We start from the raw sequence: 20638 nt of genomic DNA on the forward strand, positions 1-20638 counted from the left end.
CAATATCAAATACACAAAATTCTTAACTCCCTTAAAATGAAAAGCCCAAAGCAAAATATCATAATTATATTGAATAACGTTCAATTTAAAATTTACTAATGCCTAAGCAATAGTCCTACGCTATAAAGCTGTTGAACGAATCAGTAACCTTTCTCAAAAATTTGCTATAAAACATTTAAGTAAAGAAAATCATAAAGAATATTATTTTGTTCAAACGTTTTGCTTACTTATCTCTGGAGTTGCATACTGGGTTTTATCCAGCCCTGCTATGCGGTGCAACGAACTTTCGTTGCATCACATTTATCAATGTAATTTATAGCAGAGCCTGCGTAGGATTTTGATTGAAGACTTGTTCTTTGGTATGCAATTGACAAATCATTTTTGGGTTGCACAGGAAAAGAAATTAAGTAAAATATGGTGCAGAACTCTGTTTGAAGCAGGCATGCTTAACCAACGAAACGATATCATTTCGTTACGATAATCAACGTTAATAAACGAAACGAAGTCATTTCGTTTCGTTTATTAACGTTAAGATCGTCAAATTAACGAAATGATTTCGTTTTGTTTTCTGCCATATCAAAACGAAATCAAATCGTTTATGTTGATTATTAATTTCAAACTATGCTGGCAAAGCTGATTGATGGCGGAGTCATTAAAGGTGAAAGCATTAGCCAAGCTGATTGCAACTTTTCTCATGAATTTTGACAGTACGAACATTTCTCAGAGTATTTTTGACATTACCACCAACGAATTACACAAACAAATTACATAGAGTTTGTGTGTGTATGTGCGCTCGTTGTTGCCACCTTACGGCTTCACCATGGCTATAGCAGTGCCAGCAAAATTCAAACATAAAGTATCACGTTTTTGTTAACGTTTTTAACGTTAACGAAAGCTTTTCGTTTCGGTTAAAAACGAGATACAATTTATCTTGATAATTTCTTTATCGATAATATTTCGAAGTGTTTCAACGGAAACGGTGGAAATTTTTTGATAAACGATTAGCTTAACGTTAAGGTGCATCCCTGGTTTGAAGTCATACGTTTTAAAATTCGTAATTTTCTCATTTAAATTAAATATGCTGAGAGCAATTAAATACTCATTAGAAATTTATTTACTTATATTTTTTAAAGCTGGTTTACTACCAAAATATTGGGCATTCGCGTTCTCGTAAGCTTACTATTTAATGCTAATGCGGCTTAAAGTATACTTAAGCCTTAACTCTTAAGTAAATGTGAATAAAATTTGCCAGCAGTGATGGCGTTGTTTACATACTTAAAATTATTATTATTGTTTATATAAATGTTTAATACAACTATGTACTTACATATTTTATTAAATTAATTTTGTTTTGTTTTATTTTCAATTTTTAACTAATATTTTACCTTTGCAATTTAATTTTACATTTAGTATGATTTAATTATCATTAACCATTACTGTCATAAAGTCATAATTATTTATACATTGCCAGTTTGGTTTATGTATTTATTGTTTGAAAACTAATTTTTTACTTTTATTGAAATTTTTATATTTATAAATTATGTTTATGTTTATTTTTATTTTTACTTCTCTTTATTTGCCAATTGGGCATTATATTTATATTTTTTCAACTTTTAATTTAAATTTTGGCTTAAGTTTTAGTTTTAATTAAAATTAAAATTTAAATTAAATCTCATTTTTTATATTAATTTTAATATTGATTTAAATTTAAATATTAATTTTAATTTGAACTTAAATTTTAATTTTAATCTAAAATTGTTTTATTTAAATTCAATTTTAACTTAAATTTTAAATTATAGTTTAAATTTTAGTTTGAGTTTTAATTTTAATTTTATTTTGCTTTAAGGTTACTTTGCATTTAAGTTTTAATATTAGTTTTAATTAAAATTTTAAATTTAATTTTAATTTTATTTCGAATTTTAATTTAAAGTTAAATTATAGTTTTAATTATAATTTTATTTTTAATTTTAATTTTTATTTTAATTTTAATTTTACATTTAATTTTAATTTTAACTTTAGTGTTAATTTCAATTCTAGTTTTGTTTTTAATTTTAGTTTTAATTTTAGTTTTAGTTTTAATTTTAATTTTAATTTTAATTTTAATTTTAATCCTAATTTGAATTTTAATTTGGATTTTACTTGCAACTTATAATATGTTTTCCGCTTTTTAGACATTTTTTCACTTTCATGAAATATTCACTTAAGTTTTTTCGAAAGCTCGATGCGGTTGATATTTATTTTTTAGTTCATATTATTTCACAAACTTTAACACTTAGTTTTTCAGGAAAAAGTTATTTCATGTGTAAAACTACACATTTTTTTTTTTTTGCAAAACAGCAACAGCTTTTTACCTTACATAGTTAAAAGTTCGCATTTCGATATATATATATTTTTCTATATATTAAGAATTTGTTTAATTTTTTAAATTTGTTTTTCCAGCAAATAACGTTTTCCCTAAATATTACGTCATATTGTATATGATTTAATTTACTATTCTTTCTATTTCATAGTTAATTAAAAATTTGTTTAACTCTCATCGGTTTAAGACTAAAAGGATTTCTTAAAAAAAATATTCACTAAAATACATAAATATATACTTTTATACTTAAAATTATCATAAGGATGGTAATTTTTTAGTGCTGGCGATAGTTTATTATTTTTATCATGAAAGCATTAATTTTTTATTGTTTTTTTTTTATGTACGTTCTCTCGTTTCAATATAACGTAATTTTATGTTTCCGAATGGACAACTTTTGTATTATTTTAATTCCATACTTTCAACATATTATTGGGGTGGAACAAGCAATTGAAGTAATTTTTTGAAAAATTTCGCTAAACATTTTGATCGGTGCAAACATTTCTGTTCCTAAACCATTCGCTAAGACATTCTAAAAACAGCATTTTCTCACCTTCACTGGTAAAAAGGAATATAAGATATCTGTTTTCAATTGAATTTGATAATAGATAGACCTGCTTTTATAGTCTCTTACTTATTTGGGAACTGACAATTGGTAGATCTAGTGACATACATTTTTTCTTAAAAGGTTAAGTTAGGTTGAACTGGCCGGTCCATGAAGCCCTAACATAGACTGAATGAGTACGTAGTGCTACCAGAAGTTTATTTAACGATCAAATTCAAAAACCCTATAAAAACCAGTGCATATGTTACGAAATAACTCCGCCCTCTTGGCAAATATTAAAAGCTTTTTGTGCCACTTGCTGCTTCAAGATCTGTCACTCCTAATAGCTGGATTTAAACCACACTTCCTATATCTACTATAACTGACCAAGCCTTAATTAAAGGCATGTGATGCCAGAAGGCAGTGCCCAGTCAGAATACCCGTCACGAGTCTAGAGTCCTTCTTAGTCTAAGGTTGTAAGACCTACACATGAGCTTCGACACTTTACAGGCCCGCGCTTGGGTCAACACCTTATCCGCTAGCTCCATCATGTGGAACTATTGCCTTCTTTTAATTTCGCCCAATCTTATTTGGATGTCTACGGAACAAGCTTCGAGGGATGCGCCCTTTTTAGATAGTTCATTCGCTTTTTTATTCCCATCTATTCCCACATGCCCTGAGACCCAATATATGTATATGTTGGCTTCTCCCTATCCCGATTCTTTCCAGCGATTGCATTCACTCCAACACAATATAAAAGTTGACGCGACTGTAGTTTAAGCTATTTTTTTCCAGTGTTTTATAGTGATTTGGGTACGGTTACTCCCTCGGAATGAAAAACGCTACAATGATCTGGCAGCTTAACAAAAAATAAATGTAAAGCGCGATAGCTTCCGAAGAGATTTTAGACCAAACTTCTTTTCTGATTCCCGTTGTTCTCCTTTTTATTTTTTCCTACAAATTGGAGCGGCTCTTATGTTTTACGCCGACACCGAACGGCATCTGCAAGGTAGTTTAGTTTTCATTGTGAAGTTAGTTTATCATGGCAGAAATACGCTCGGAGTGCTTGCCAAATCACTGCCGAGGAGCGGCCCCGCTTAGAAAAACTTTATTCTAATTTTGATGATGCTTTGCCAGGGGCGTGACCCCAGGGGATCTTCGGTCTCGTAGGCGGAGCACGTTGCCACCACACCACGGTGGTGACGTACTACACACCTTATTCAAATGCGATCACTCCTCATAGGAATGAAGGTGGGGGGAAGCAAAAATTTGCAATGTCACACATAAAGTGATCTGCGCAAGTTCCTGTGGGATATGGTCAGCACGTGAAAAAGGTTGTCTAGCCAAATAACGTGAAATTAACCAAAGAGCTCAAGTAGCACGCTTCGGTAGCTAAAGTAATGGTAAATGTGGTTTCAGTTGAATACGAAAATGGGTGGGCCGTGTGAGGTAAGGTTTAAGTGGGCAGCTATTCAGGGGAAGAAAGGTGTTGCACATTTGGATAACCTGTCTACAATAAAGTTTAGTATCGAGCATAAATATCCGTCTAGTGCATAAAGCTTCATTTTTCCACCTAACAAAAATACGACCAATGTCAAGAAATAGGATGCAAACCGAAAACATTAATACCTAAGTCTCCTGAAGTTGCCATTTCATATATGTATTGTGACGAATATTAGTGACACTAAGTGATACTCACATCACTAGTCTGATGCTAAGTAAATGAAGCAACAACAACAATAAAGCAGGCAGTCACTTGTATCTACATAAACGAATCAATTATTATGTCTACACATATGTACGTACACGCAGCGGAGAAGAGACGTACAAACACATGCATATATCTTATCTGAGATGCTCCCAAAAGTAGGCAATTATCTGAGGAAGTATCACTCGCAGCAGCAGCTAAGGCACGACGAATGAGTTTGATTTAAGCACGTTATCTGTCGAGAAGTAGTAGTACTTGAATAAAGGCCAATTTGAATTATTGAATAGTGGAGTTATTTATTCAACAGTATAGTGATTAGTAGTTAGAAGAAGGTTGCAAATAAACGGAATTGCACAAAATTCATTACAGTATACTAGCAGACCCGGCAGACATTGTTCTGCCCTAAATTTGGTCTATATGAATACATTTAAATAAGCTTCTTCCGTCTAACTCTGCCCTCCCCCCCTCTCACTTTTTCCTAATCCTTTTACTCACTCCTCCCTGCGTCTTTTCGCTTCATCTATCTCCATCTTCGTCTCATTCTATCTCTTTCCCAGTCTCCTTCTCTCAAATTCTTCTCATTATTCTTCATCCCGTATTGCCAGTCCCAGAGGGTGGTGTGTATTTTGTTCCAGTCCCATTCAGAGTCCTATTCCCAGTCCCACTTCGAGTCTCAGTCCCAGTCCTAGTCCTAATCCCAGTCCCAGTCCGTCTCTGGTCTACTTCCCGGAAAAAATCGTAAATACTAATATAGGCAAATTTGTATACCAAATTTCAGGCAAATCGAATAAACAAAACAAAAATGAAAGGCGTGATAATCTCCGAAGGGATTTAAGGCCGAGCTTCTCTTCCAATTTGCGTCGTGCTCCTTTTTAATATTTTCTACAAATTGGCGGGACGGGAACTACTTGTTTTATGCCGACTCCGAACGGCATCTGCAAGGCAGATAAGTTTTTACCGAGAGCTTTTCATGGCAGAAATACAATCGGAGTGCTGGCCAAACACTGCCGAGGGGCGACCCCGCTTAGAAAAATTGTCTTCTAATTGAAAAAACTTGTTTCTAAAATTTTGATGTAACATGTAATTGTTGATGCAACAGCTTTCATTTGATATCCATATAACACACACGTTCTAGGGGTATCCGGGTCAACGTTTTGGTCTATATCTCGAGACCCTAGTCACTCAGCGGTATAAAACTGACTCTGTACTAAAGCACACGTCAACAGCTTCAATTTGAGACCCATAATGTAAAAACACATCCTAGTGTTACTCTCATCCACGTTTTAGCCTATATCTCGAGACCCTATTCACTAATAGGTATGAAGACTACCCTGTACTAAAGCACTTATCAACAGCTTTTTTGTTTTTTTTTTGTCTAGGTGTTCACGGGCCCACGTTTCGGCCTATATCTCGATACCCTAGTCACCCAGGGGTATGAAAATTACCTTCTACTATAGCACTTATCAACAGCTTTCATTTGTTATCCATATTCTATAAACACATTCTAGGTGTACTCGGGTCCACGTTTGGGCCTATATCTCGAGACTGTTTCAAAAATATTGATACCAACGCTTGTAAAACCTCCCCAATTTTTGAAAGTACATATCTAATTATAGCCACTTCTTATAGAGATTGTAACAATTCTATAGCTACTTCAAGTTCCTCCAGTGTGAATTTACTGAAATTTTGTATGTCACATTTTCTCATCATTTAACAATTCCTCCGGCTCAGTCGGACTGATGGGTGACATTTCGACGCTGTCCAGCAGCGGAATTTTCTCCTCACTACACTGACTACCCTGAGCATCGTGCATGGCAAACATTTTTGAAAGTTCAGCAGCGCTCAAAGTTTGGTGCGCTGGCGATTCGTCGGGTGAGCTATTATAATCAGTGGCGACACTGGCACTGGTACCGCTGCCACCACTGCTAGCATCAATATCACTGCCACCGTTATGCCTCTCAGTTAAATTCACAAAATGATCGACCGACTTGAAAAATGAGCTACGTGATACATGTGGCAACGCTGTAATTGTATCTCCGACGACTGTATTGCTGCTGGCAGTGTTTGGAGGCGGATGTGCTGAAGCAGAGTAGATTAGATTTTCATGGCAGGAAAGCGTTGCCAATGATGTTGTCTTAATATTGGAAGTTCTAAGGCGATTTATGGAACAGCTGCTCCAGCTGAATTGATTCGGGTGAGGACGCTTCGGTTGTTGTTGGTGTGTTTGATTTTGTTGTTTTTGCTGTTGCTGTTGGTGGTGGATGTGTTGTTTTTTCTGTATTTGTTGTTGCTGTTTCTGCATTGTTGGGTTTGCTTGCGGTTGTTGATGAAAATGTGCGTTGCGTCGGTGCTGCGTTTGTTGTTGCTGTCGATGTTGTTGTTGCTGTTGTTTGATGGCATGATGCTGATGATATTGCTGTTTGTGTTGTTGTTGTTCCGGAAAATACACATAACCGTAAACATTATTGTCATCATATAAGCTCATTCCATCCTCCGACGCGCAATATTGCTCTCTCTCGTTATTCGTCGTATTATTTATAGCCGTTTGCTTGAGTTTCGTCAACGTCACTAAATGACGCTCCGAGTACGATTTACGCGTATCCATAACACGTAAATAATCATTCGAATCAGCAAGATCTTCACTCTTCGAACTGCAATAACGTCGACCAGCGCCAGCAGAGCCGACATTGTTGCAGAAGCTAGTAGTGACTGATAAGCCTTGACCGCCACTACCGCCGCTAGCACTACCAAAACCACCGTATCCTGCATTTAATGCGACAATCTCATTAATAGAACTACCATGATTTAACGACTGACGACTATGACTGCGACTGCCATAAGAGGAACTACTGTCGTAGTGATTGTCACGCAACGAGGATGGCGATAAGCGCGCCGAATGATTGGGTGAGGTTTCTAATAGAGAATCATTTGATTTGGCGATACGATTCTTACGATAAAATTTGCTATCACGCCACAGTGTTTGCCTACTGCTAATCGATCCCGAGGCAGTGGCTGGTCGCTGTAGCTCATCAATACTCGTTATGATGCTTGCATTACCCAGTGGTGAAGTGCTGTCGATGACCTCACTAGAGCCACTATCATAGACCACAACCTGACTTGAAGTTTTACTAATACGAAAAGAGGAGTGTGTAAGTTTTTTGTATTTCTCATCACGTTGCATATTATTGACGCGATTTTCCGAGTTCGTGCGATCCACAATAGGCATAAAAGCGCTATCGATACGACGCTCTTCTTCCAATGAACGGAAGGCCATACGATTGACATTTTTAAGCAGCTTATCCGATGCAGCCGACGACCGTTTATTCGGTGACATATCCTCGAAAGAACTTACACGATATTTTTGTGAGAATACCTCAATAGTACCGTTACGTTTGGAGGGCGACGTAGTATATATAGAGTTTTGATCATTCACAAGTATTTTAGGTGGATCGAATTGCTGTTGTTGTTGTGTATTATGTTGTGGTAGTGCAGCGCTTGAGGACGAAAGTGACGAATTGCTTGAGTTAGTAGTGGCAGTGACGAGTATTTTAGGCGATAGTGAGACGGGAAATTGTTGTGGACGTATATGGCCGACGCCAGCCGAACCGCCGGACGAGGTAGATGCACCCGAACAAGAGCCCGACATGGCGTCATCAATATGCAAAAAATTACTTGGCGAACTCTCACGGCATGGTGATGATATAGCAGAATCTTGCGACACCATGCTACGCGGTATGGTTGCAAGCTCCAGGCATGTTTCCTTACCGCCAGTTGTTGTTGCAATAATAACATCCTCCACACCCTCATCGATGGGCGAGGAAATTGACTGAAAACTATTTATGCGAAAGCTAGTTGAACCCACAGAAAAATCATTATCGGTCAGCGAACCAAATGCCGAATCTTGTGATGGATTACTACGTCCATATTTCAAACACTTGAGCGAATACTCAAGTCGACGACTTTTTGAATTTTTATAGTTACACATGTCAGCTGTCAATTGATGATTGAAGGATGCACCCGCTGTAGCAAGATTCGCGGCCGCAGCTGCTGCTGCTGATGTGGACGCTTGTGCGCTATCGTCGTCGGTCATTGTAAAACTTGGACTTATAGACGACGTATCCACAACTTGATGTGCGCCGACGCCTGCTGTTTCACTGCTTGCCGATGAGCTGTCATTGTTCGATGTACTTTCGTCGCCTTCGACTTCCAATTGACCTGGCTGTATAGTATTTTCACTTGTCGTATCATCATTATATTGCTGTACAATAAATGTTGCTGGTGGTGAAGCTGTTGCACTTATACAGGCGCCATCACCACATATCGATGCAATACTTGTGCTACTTCCGGATGAGCGACCAGTAGCACTTGAAGTGCCCATTGTTGGTGCGTTCAAATTATTACTGGAGCTACAATGTATTGTGGGAAGCTGGAGTGCTGGCACAGACGGTGGTGATGGTTGTGCTAGTGGTGTGGATTTCGGTGACTCTATTTGTTTTTGGTTTTCATAAGGGGTCAATTGTTGCTCTTCTTGAGTGCTATAGATATTGTCATCAGATTGAGTGGTGGTATTTTCACAATAGTGTAAAGGTGATGATTCTATAGTCTCATATTCTAATGTTTTACTACTTTGATCGAAGTATTGTGTACGCTTGTATTGTGGGTGTTGGTGTTGGTGGCGTGAGGAGAATTCCATGAATTCGCCATAATAATGTTGTGGATAGGAATGATGTTGACGCTGATGATAATTTTGCATGCGTTGTAGTTGTTGTAAACGTTGTTTTTGATGATAATTGCCATTGACCAAAACTTCATCGAGCAGGCCTTCCTCAGAATCGCTTGATATATCAAAAGAGTCCATTGTTCGGCTAAAGCTGTTTTTTGTTAATAAAGAATAAAGGAAATTGAGAAATGGGAGATAAAAAAAAATTTTTGTTTAAATATATGTACATATTAATATGGTACAGTTACTTATAGTACTTAAGCGGTATTTTTTGTTCACTTGCACAATATTGAATGAGCTGTCGTAAAAGGTGTATGGTGTACTTAATGTATGTGGCTGTGAGCTGTGAGCAGTGAGCTGTGATATGTGATTGAGAGTTTTGATAGAAAATACAGGAAGCGAATTATAAGGCTGGGCAAGCACTGGAAGTTAGAGGAGTAGAGTCGGCGTAACACAATGAAAATAATTAAAAACAAGGATAACAATTGATAAGAAACAATTTTTATTAGAACGACAACTACAATAAAAACTAGCATTTTAAACACTACAGAAATATAAATAATTTATAGATATTAGAGAAAAATTGCACATTTTTACAAACGGAGATGGTTACTACGACATTTTTCTGAATTTCACTTCTTCATCAGCTAGCTTTTCGGGAGCTGAGTATTGAACTCGATATCACCAACATTCACACTTTATACTAGTGTAAAGGCAGAAGCCTTTAACCATTCAGCCTTATGAATGCCCCGCTGCTCGCTTTGTAATTCGTCTCTAAGTATTGCCTTTTTGTTGCTATTCCTTTATTCACCATTTAGGTACATACTAATTCGATATGCTTTTTAATCCTAATTGTGTGGAATGTTTATAAGAGCGTTCGTAAAACTTTGCAATTTTTCTATAATATCAATAACAAAAACAATTGTATAAAGCAATATGAGCATGTCTCGCTAATTAAATACATTATAGGTATGCTAAAATATAAATATGCAGTTTAAGAATTAAGCTATAAAGTCGTATCTCTTTAGTATTGTAATTGTGGTAGTGTGAATGTTTGGGCTTCGAGACCAGCTGTGAATTCTTTTGGGGGGTAGGGTGACATAAGGTCAATGACCAAAAATTCAAATGACGTTATGTCTATTTCAATTGGCGATAATATTGACTTTATGACCTTAATTACTTTAACTTTATGGTCATTTTGGTAAATTTTCGGGAAAAGGACCATAACCATATATAGAGCCCTGGGTTCAAGTCCATTATGGCCATCCAACAAGGAGCGGCAGTCGCTTCTTCTCACTGCCAACTGGCGCCAATTCGTCACACCACGGGAGTTGAAATCGTTTTCCACCTGGTCCCGCCAATGGAGTGGGGGCCGCGCTCTTTCCACTTTCTTAGCCGGAGCGTCATCTTTCATTCATTTCAACATGGCCTAGCCGCTGCGTTTTAATTCACTGTACTATGTTGATGTCTGCGTAAAGCTCGTACAGCTCGTCGATTAAATCTCGGTACTCGCCATCGCCAACGCGTAGAGGTGCAAAAATCTTTCGAAGAACTTTTCTCTCGAACTCTCACAGAGCCGCTTCATCTGATGTTGACATGGTTCATGTCATGTACGATAAGTGACTTGTAGAGGATGATTTTTGTTTGCCGAGAGAGGACTTTACTTTTTTGGAGGGTGAAGCCGTGTGTAGAAAAGTCCACGAGATTGGGGAAGGCTTCTGACCGCCATTCACCTGGGAATGGCCAGAGATATTCCTTTGCATGCGGTTCAAGCAGCTGACTACTTCCGGTCCCTTACGGATCAAGCGGCTCGCTATATAAACGTGCAAATAATATTTTCATCCCCGCTGAGCGGGTTGTGCGCTGGGCTTGGGACACAACACGTGAAACCACACTCCAATGAAAGGAACAAATAAGCCTCCGAACAAAAATATAGTAAAAACAATAAAACGTAACTGTAATTCAATAGTTGTTAACATTTTAATAGTTGGAGGCGCAAAAGAGAAATAATTGATCTTAACTCCACTTCAGAAATAACAAATGGGATTTCCATAAGCAGGATCAATGTCTTTGACATTGTAACCATTTGAAATTTAACCGCTTCATATGGTCATAACTTCAAATGAATTTGTGGCTATTTGAAGTGGTCATAAGGTCAATGGGCGTTATGACCGTCGACCTTATGTCAATTCAGGCCTATTTCTTAATCATTTTGGAAATTGCAGTCTATTTCGGAACTTACTCTGGGTATTTTGGGAATGTGTCGTGAAAACTTCGAGATCAATTCGAGACCATTTCGTATTTTTTCTAATCTGTTTGCGGAAAATGTTTTTGGGTCCTTACGGAGCTATATCTTTCGAGATCATTTCGGTATTATCTTGGGACTATTTCGAGATTGTATTTAGGGGCGTTGCCAAATCGGCAACGGGATCTGCCAAACCATAATTGGGCATTAAAAATTTCTGGTAGTGGAATTGAAAATTCCCAGCCCAGCTATGATCTCGGAACCATATCACGATCCTTCGCTATTGTTTGCTTGCGGTTTCATTTGTCGACTCTTCGCATATCATTTTGGGCCCAACGGTCAACTTTTCAATAAAGTTTTACTTCATAGTTCAACGGAATCTAAGGTTTTTTCTGCGAGCAGCGGGATAAGACAAGCGTAGTAACAAACTACAATGCGAAGACAATTTTTAGAGTGCGGTTCCACATCCGTTGCCATGCAGATGTCATTTTAAATAATCAAATCAAATAGTCGAAGCTGGTTTCGATTTAACTATAATAAAGTTTTGACAATACAAGGTGCGATATACCTCCAAAGATTTTTTGTCGAGTTCCCTTCCTATCGGCTTCACGCACAAATTGGTGGGACGGGACTTACATGTTTTTATGCCTATTCAGAGCGGCAGCTGAGCGGAAAACGACCATCAATATGAAAAATATTACTGTTGTTGTTGTTGTAGCGATAAGGTTTCTCCAGGATGGCTTTGGAGTTATCGCTGTGATGGTCCTTTGCCAGATACCGATCTGGTGCGTTTCGGTAACACAGCACCATTGAGGTACTAGCTCGACCATCTCGGGAACGATTTATATGGCCACATTAAACCTTCAGGCCATCCCTCCCTCCCTACTCCCAGGTTCCATGAGGAGCTTGGGGTCGCCAGAGCCTCGTCTGTTAGTGAAACAGGATTCGCCACGGATAGGTGAGGTTGACAATTGGGTTTGGAGAAGCTATATATTGCGCTGGCAACCTGATGGGGTTGCGCTACGCAGCCCCTTGAATCTGGTATTTTAGTCGCCTCTTACGACAGGCATACCTACCGCGGGTATATTCTGACCCGAGCATAGCCATAGCAGCTAGGGCTATCAGCTCAGCATATGAATATATTATTATGTGGTACAGAGACGAAGTCCAAAGACCTTATGAAAAAGTTTATACATGACTGTTGGATGGACTGAAAGTTAACCAACGCCAAAATAAGAGAGTTCCGGATGTTATCAACGAGTCGCATTCGTATCCAGGTGGATGAAAAATGAGAATGAAGAAAACGCTGGAAGTTAATAGACGAATAAGTGTAAAAAGTATGCAAAGGACTCCTAGCACAAAGTCGTGGGATTCAACGGGTTGATAAGCGCAATACAAAGCTTTGTAGCTTCAGAGCTTCCGCAATCCAATTGTCAATATCACCTACGCGAGGGGAATTCTGTTACAAATTTGAATGTATCATATGCATATTTATCAGCCGATGCTCTGGCGATCCCTCATGGAACTAGGGGGTGGAGGGCGGGATGGCCTAGAAGATTTGCTTATATGTGTCGTGTGTGCTTATATTCATCGTTCACGAGATGGTACCGGAACGTATAGGGCAAAGGACCAATAACATTGATAACACTGCCCAAAACCTTCGAGGATTGTCTTTATCGTTAATTCAACAACAACAACAAGCTCGAAGTCGTAGCCGGAGAAAGTATGCAAGTTAGACGTGCATCATAGCAAAATCGGGTCCCATAACTCATGCATCCCGATCAAACACTATGGTTGACAAGTGAATCACTATATCTTTAAAGCGCTGTTCCAAAGACTTCCTCAATGCATTGACTTGTTCTTACTAACTACCATGCTGTCCTGCCAAGATCTTTTATGGCTGTGCGCTGTGGGCCAAACAATAGAAATTGGATACCGTTTATAAGTGCAAGTCAGTGCATTGAAGTAGTTTCTGTAACACAGGTTTGTTGCCGATATCTTATTTCCGTTAGGTTTAAAGATGGATCCACTTTTCAACCGTTGTGTTGGATCGGGATACATGAGTTCCAGAATACAATGACCAGAAAACACAGTCATCCCAATCCGTGATTTCGTACAGCCGGAGAGACGAATTTTATAATCGGAACCCCTATAGCGGCAATTTGATCGCAACAGCGGAAGAAACGTAGGTAGCAAGTTTGATGATGTTAGTAAGTGAGTCGGGTATCTCACATGGATAGTTTTCTACTACACCTTTGAAGTCACAAAATTGTCTCCTTTCAAAATGTAGATTTTAGCGTTGTCTAGTGACAATATGTACAATATAAATAAACGGCAAAGAATTGAGGTTGAAGAGCTTCTTTAGGCACTGGTACATCGTAACTTGGGACCTTATTCAAGTTCAGAAATTCCAATTTAAATTCAGAAAACTACAATTCAAGTTCAGAATTTTCATATCAAGTTCAGAAAATTACAATTCAAGTTCAGAAAATTATATTTCAAGTTCAGAAAATTACAGTTCGAATTCAGAAATTTATAAGTAGGTGTTAATTTTCAAAAGTTATTTTAATTAATTAATTTTATACTTATATGTTACTTGCGGAAGTGTTGATGCTTCGTTGACTATGTTGCCTAAATGGTGGCTTGCGTATAGTGCACCCCAAGTTTTCTTCAAGGTGTGTTCATCCCGAACCTTGAAATCAAATGAAGGATAATTCTTTCCAACAAGTGCATCATGACGCGCGCCCAAGAAAGTACTTCAATCGAAACAGCAGTTTGGAAGCAGTGAAAGGGAGAGACCTCCACAGAGTTGCGAAGGTGGAGGACCACTTGACCTCTCATGGTGCTCCCAATCGCCGTCAGTTACCGCGAAACAGGGAAAGCTGGCATGATTTGTTACGAACTGCCAAAATCGCGATTAAGTGCCAATTCATGATGAATAATGATGATAGCGGATAAGTTGAGATATTTTGACATATGGCTCCAAGATTTATGCATACAGTGCCTATACGTTACTTCCGGGAGTGTGGATGTTCCGTTGACTGTTTAAGTGGTCATATCTTCGTCATCACTGCTGTCATACTCAGAGCAGAACAATGGTTGTGACGCTAAGAGTACAGCTGGATGGCATTGCAACTGCTTCTTATGAGCGAGAGTTTTTTTCTTCGTTATCTCGCAAAATTGATTTAGTTAAGTTAAGATGTCTAATGCTTCCTTAACACATACATAGATACCATCTTACATACATTTATTTCCATTGGATGAAAAAAAAAATACCCGACAAATTTTCTGAACTTGAATTGAAAATTCTGAACTTGAATTGTAATTTTATGGAGTTGAATTGAAACCAACTTGAATTGGAAATTTCTGAACTTGAATTGGAAATTTCTGAATTTAAATCGGAATTTCTGAACTTGAATTGTAATTTTCTGAATTTGAATTGTAAATTTCTGAATTTAAATTGGGATATCTGAACTTGAATTGTAATTTTCTTAACTTGAATTGAAAATTCTGAACTTGAATTGTAAATCTCTGAACTTGAATTGTAATTTTCTGAACTTAAACTGGAAAAGGTGTAGAAGTCATATTGAAATAGCAATTAACAACAACAACGAGAAATGAGATAAAAAATAATAATAGTGATATTAACACATTTTCTTGCATTACTACTTTTTTTTTTACATACTAAACTTAGCTGTATTTTGCATAAAATTCTAAAATTTTGTTCGCTAAATTTTGTGTGGTTTTGTTTGTCTTTTTGTAACAGTTATAATTTTTGTGAGAATTTTGTTGTGATTACAAAAAAAAAAAGCAGAATATAAAATGTAAATAACATAAATAACACTTACCACTTTAGCTAATATTTGCACATTAAATTTTGTATGTAGTAGTAGATTTGAATTAGTAGTAGGTAGGTGGAGTAACTTAGACGGTTGGGTTGTTCTGTCAATTATTATTATGAAGGTACGAGTGGGTACTGTATCCGGTAATTTTTTTTTTATTGTGGCAAACAAAACCGCAAAATAGGCAATTTAGTAATATTAAACATCCATAATAAATAGTAGTATGTAGTAGTATTGATGGAATTTGTTGTAGTTTTTGAGTTAAGTTGTATGCATTTCTAAAAATGTTAGTACATACGAAAGGCTTCGTAGGGCGCAGTTTGATCACTATTTATACAAAGTTTTGTAACACATAATATTATCAAATATAATTTAAAAAATATGTATTAAAAATTTATGATTTTTTCAAAAGGGAATGAGCAAAATAGAAATAAAAAATAGAGAAACAAAATAATTGGCATAATAACAAATATATTAAAAAATAACAAAATTGTATAAATTATACTTAATGTTAGTGGCAAACAGTAATTGTTAGGTATGTTATAAATTTACTATTAAGATTAAATTTACTAGTCATAACAAACATTTATATATATGAGCAAATTTTTAAAAATTTGGTAAAGTTATTAAAAAAAATTATCATGCTGATTTTCAAACATTTATATATCTAAGTTAAAATTGAATCGTTAGAATGCACTAGAACAAAGAAAGTATTGATTGCCATAATAACTTGAAGCAAATTTGATCATCAGTTCGTAATTACATCCCAAGTTGGAAAGGCGTAGGTCCAAACACGGGGCTGTAAAGTGTTGAAGATTATGTGTAGGTCTTACAACCTTAGACTTGCATCTATCATTGAAAAGTGAGAACTGTAGACTCATGACGAGACACTGTCTTCTGGCGTCACATGCCTTTAAATTTGGTGTTGGTCAGTGATAACAAATTTAAGAAGTGTTGGAGGTAGAAACGATCGAGCACGATTTACGCTCGTGCCCTGCCATTGTCAGTGTAAGACTCCAGCTGTTAGGAGTGATACAGCTGTCAGATCTATAAGAAGCCAGTGGCATAGGTGCTCGAAAGCACTATGACCAAAATTGCCTAAAGCTCGCTAATAGCCCGAATCTCCATCTTTACAACCAAAACTTTATTTATAGGTTTGAATTACAAATAAGAGCGAAAAAAGGGACCCGCACATAAAAACAGCAATTAGAAATAATATATATGATAGGTCCTGGTTTTTTATAGGGGTTTTCAGTTTGGTCGTTAAATAAACATCTGGTAACGCTACGTACTCATTCAGTCTATGTCAGGTCCTCATGGACCGGCCAGTTCAACCTAAGCTAACCTAAGCATTGATTAAAATAATGCTTGATAAAGCCAATGTTAAGCCCCCATTACTGATACTTAGCATACTTGACTTGGCGTAAACTAGGCAACTTATCCACGATTAAACTCCACTTAGCGCATACAATCTGGCATGTTGTTGTTGTTGTTGTTGTAGCGATAAGGTTGGTCCCCGAAGGCTTTGGGGAGTGTTGTCGATGTGATGGTCCTTTGCCGGATACAGATCCGGTACGCTACGGTACCACAGCACCATTAAGGTGCTAGCCCGACCATCTCGGTAGCGATTTATGTGGCCACATTAAACCTTCAGGCCATCTCCTCCCTCCCCAACCCCAAGTTCCAGCAGGAACTTAGGGTCGCCAGAGCCTCGTCTGTTAATGAAACAGGATTCGCCGCGGATAGGTGAGGTTGACAATTGGGTTTGGAGAAGCTATATATTGCGCTGGCAACCTGAGGGTTGCGCTGCACAGCCCCTTGAATCTGGTAGTTTAGTCGCCTCTTACGACAGGCATACCTACCGCGGGTATATTCTGACCCCCTAACCCGCTGGGGTGGCATCATAATCACCTGTGAAATTTATTTTTAAATAAATGTCAATTTGTATGACGAAATGTTAAAATGAAATGGAAACAAACAAATGGCATCTCAAAATGTAAACGTCACTTAGAACTTACATAGAAAATCAAAATTCAACAGACTTCTAAGTCAAGTCAAGTGTTGCCAAGTTTTGAGTAATCAGTAACAAGCAATGTTCATTTAACAGAACTGTAAGTGACAGTTCTCAAGTCAATTCAAGTCTATGCTAAGTATGACTAATGGGCCCTTTAGTGAATTGTAAAATGTATGGAGTTAACACTCCTCAGGACGAAACACTCTGAGAACGAGATCCCATCACGGTTCAGTTATATTCCTTGTACGATTGGGAGTTTCCATGAGTCACATTGATCTGAAGGAAAGGCCGTAATCTGTCTACCACATTCACTTAACTTTCATATATTTTTTGCTAATGAGCCGGATGTGGCGCTTTCATTTATGTTTTACGTCGAAGTTATGCTGCAGTGTATATTTCTACTATTAATTAATTTAGGGGCCGAGGTATGCTGTGCGCTTTCTTTAAATGCTCTGCCTGATGTTAAGAATCGGCCTGCTAATAGATAAAAAAGGAAGACGCACTGGGAGATTTTGGGATTTTCTTATTATCTTCAGTTAACCAAAAATGTTACACCATTTTTCTATTCTCTGCTAATGCACCTAGCCCTTATTCATTTCAAAGTAAAGTCATCATATATATTATTTCTAATTGCTGTTTTTATGTACGGGTCCCTTTTTCGCTCTTATTTGGAATCCAAATCTATAAATAAAGTTTTGGTTGTAAAGATGGAGATTCGGGCTATTAGCGAGCTTTGGGCAATTTTGGCCATAGTGCTTTTGTTTAGCTATATTTTATTAAAATAATTTGTTAAAAATAAACGATTGTGAGCACCCAAAGAAATCTATTTGTAGTATGGCACTATTGTGAATATTTGCACTGCATTACCAGCAGTTGTTACCATACGCTAGATGGCAGCGCCAGCTGTAAGTTTAAATTGATTGATAGAATAGCTGATTTCTGTTGATATTTGATAAGAGACTTTTATATTGGTTGCGCAAGATGCACACGGGTCCGGCTCATATTAATAAAAGATGCAATACAATTCTAGTTAAATTGCATTTCTTCCACCGTCTCACAATTACACTCTGAATGTTGTTCAGTATTGTGAGATTCTTCCACATTAAATGCTCGGAAATGAAGTGCCTGAATGTAATTAATTTGTGTGTATATCTGGTCTGAGAGCAACCTTAATTCACTGTTTTAATTAAGTGTCATATGATTTTTTTTTCTCAATCTCATACCATTCGAGTACATACTTACGATGAATATAAATACTTCAAAAAGCTGCTGCTGTCAATACTTTCTTTGTTGGGATGGACAAAACAACACTTTTTATGTTGATTAAAGTCGTAAATAAACACACATACACTCAGAAAAAACAAACCAATGATGGTGATGAAATGATGTAGCGTATGTTTTAAGTAACAACAATCACAATACATATGTATTAAAATACTCACACAAATGAACTTGTGGAAAATTTGTGGGTGGTGTAGGTCGGGGTAGTAGGGATGTTGGGATTATTAATTTAAGATATCTGCTGATGCGAACTCGGATGCACGTGTCAGAAGGGATTTTGAAGAAAAAAATAAGCAGATAACTCTCATTTTCATTGGTTTCAGTTTTGTTCAATATGGACTTAGCTAAGAGCTGAATGTTCAGAAAACTTTTTTAAATCGCCAAATTTACAAAAATGGACCAAAATATGATTTTTTTTTAAATCAAAGTCGCTATCAATAAATCAGAGCAAGTTTAAAACAAATGACTTCTACCATTAAAGGATCACAGGCCACACTCAGCTTCAGGGATAGCCCAAATTCCAAATTCCATAGCAACGACGAGGATCTAATTAAGTATGCTGAATCTGTGATTTTGAAGCATCAATCATGCTGAATAAGGTTGCTGGTTTGCATTCACAAAATTCAATTTTTTTGCAAGATCGAAGTCAAATGTGCCGTTTTAGGCAATACAAAGTTACAATTTGCGAATATTCGTAACATTCCTACTATGTAGTATGAGAATTTGTGTTGTGTCAATGGTGTTAAAGTATGAATAAGAAGTGACGAGTTCAAGATAAACAACAAACAATGATATTACATGAATAATTTGAATTTAAAACTGGGGCATTCTATGCCAACTCATCCAAAAGCGATTTTGCTCAAATCTGAAAATTTTTTGTACTCTTTTCTTGAGTTGTTTTCTTATTTTAATCTCCTTTTTTGTATAACTTGTTGGGAAATTGCTGGCCTTGTGTATTTTTTAACAAAATTATAAAAATAATTCTTTATTCTATTTTGTTTAAGAGTTTTTTTTATGAAAAATTAAAATTTTTTTGCAAATGTTAGATATTCTTTTTTTATCACAAATTTCAAATTTTGCAAATTTATTTTTCGCGCAGCAACTTTTTCTGTCGAATTTTTTATGCAAAAAAATAACTAATTCCAGTTTGGTTGTTTTCCGTTTTCAATCAAAGCTAAAAACATATATTTTAAGATCGTTTTTATTCATCGATTTTTTTTGAATATAATTTCTTAAAAATAATAAAGATAAAATAATTATAAACCTTTGATCAAATTCATTAAATAAAACATTAAAAATTTTTCATTTATTTGAAAAATTTTTTTTAAAAATGTTTATACAAAATCAAATATTGCCGAGAGTTTTGAAAGCGATGATTTAACTTTTTCCAATAAAAAAAAAAAAAAAACAAATTATGTCTTGCATAAGAAAATTAAAAAAAAAAAAAATAAATTACCTAACGGGTACGACTTTTCAAAAAAAGGATAAAATGATAAAAAAACCGATAAGTTCAAAAAATAAATATTAAAAAAATTGTTTTAAATTTTTAATAAAAGCTAAATATTAGTAAGAATATTAAAATAATTATTTTTTTTTTAACTTGAGAAAAATTTAAGAATTTTCAGTAAGAAAATAACCTTTTAAAAAACGATATCCTAATCCAAAGGACTCCAAAAATAAAAAAATTTCAAAAATAAACAAAGAAAGAGCTCACAACCAAAAATATATTTAAAAAACGTACTATTTGTATAGAGCTTTCTTTTCAGAAAACAATAATTTGATAAATACTGCCAAACCTGAAAAATTGACACCAAATCACAAAAAAAAAAAAAAAAAATTATTTCAAAATATTTAAAAAAAAAACCAAATTTTTTTAAATAATTTTTTTTCGTAAATTTATTACTAAAAAGATCATAAACTGTTCACTT

General features: G+C 36.1%; 1 protein-coding gene across 1 annotated transcript in view; it reads right to left on the reverse strand.

Moving 5' to 3' along the window:
• Positions 1-1845: 1845 nt before the first annotated feature.
• Positions 1846-20638, reverse strand: part of Slob (Slowpoke binding protein) — a 304418-nt gene continuing 285625 nt past the window's right edge. The window contains exon 13 of the mRNA XM_067767941.1: positions 1846-9479. Within this exon, the coding sequence (XP_067624042.1) occupies positions 6302-9479 (3178 nt within the window). The 3' untranslated portion in view covers positions 1846-6301. The remainder of the gene's footprint in view (positions 9480-20638) is intronic.

This window comes from Eurosta solidaginis, chromosome 2 (assembly GCF_040869045.1).
Source record: "Eurosta solidaginis isolate ZX-2024a chromosome 2, ASM4086904v1, whole genome shotgun sequence".
In the NCBI taxonomy this organism is placed as follows: Eukaryota; Metazoa; Arthropoda; class Insecta; order Diptera; family Tephritidae; genus Eurosta; species Eurosta solidaginis.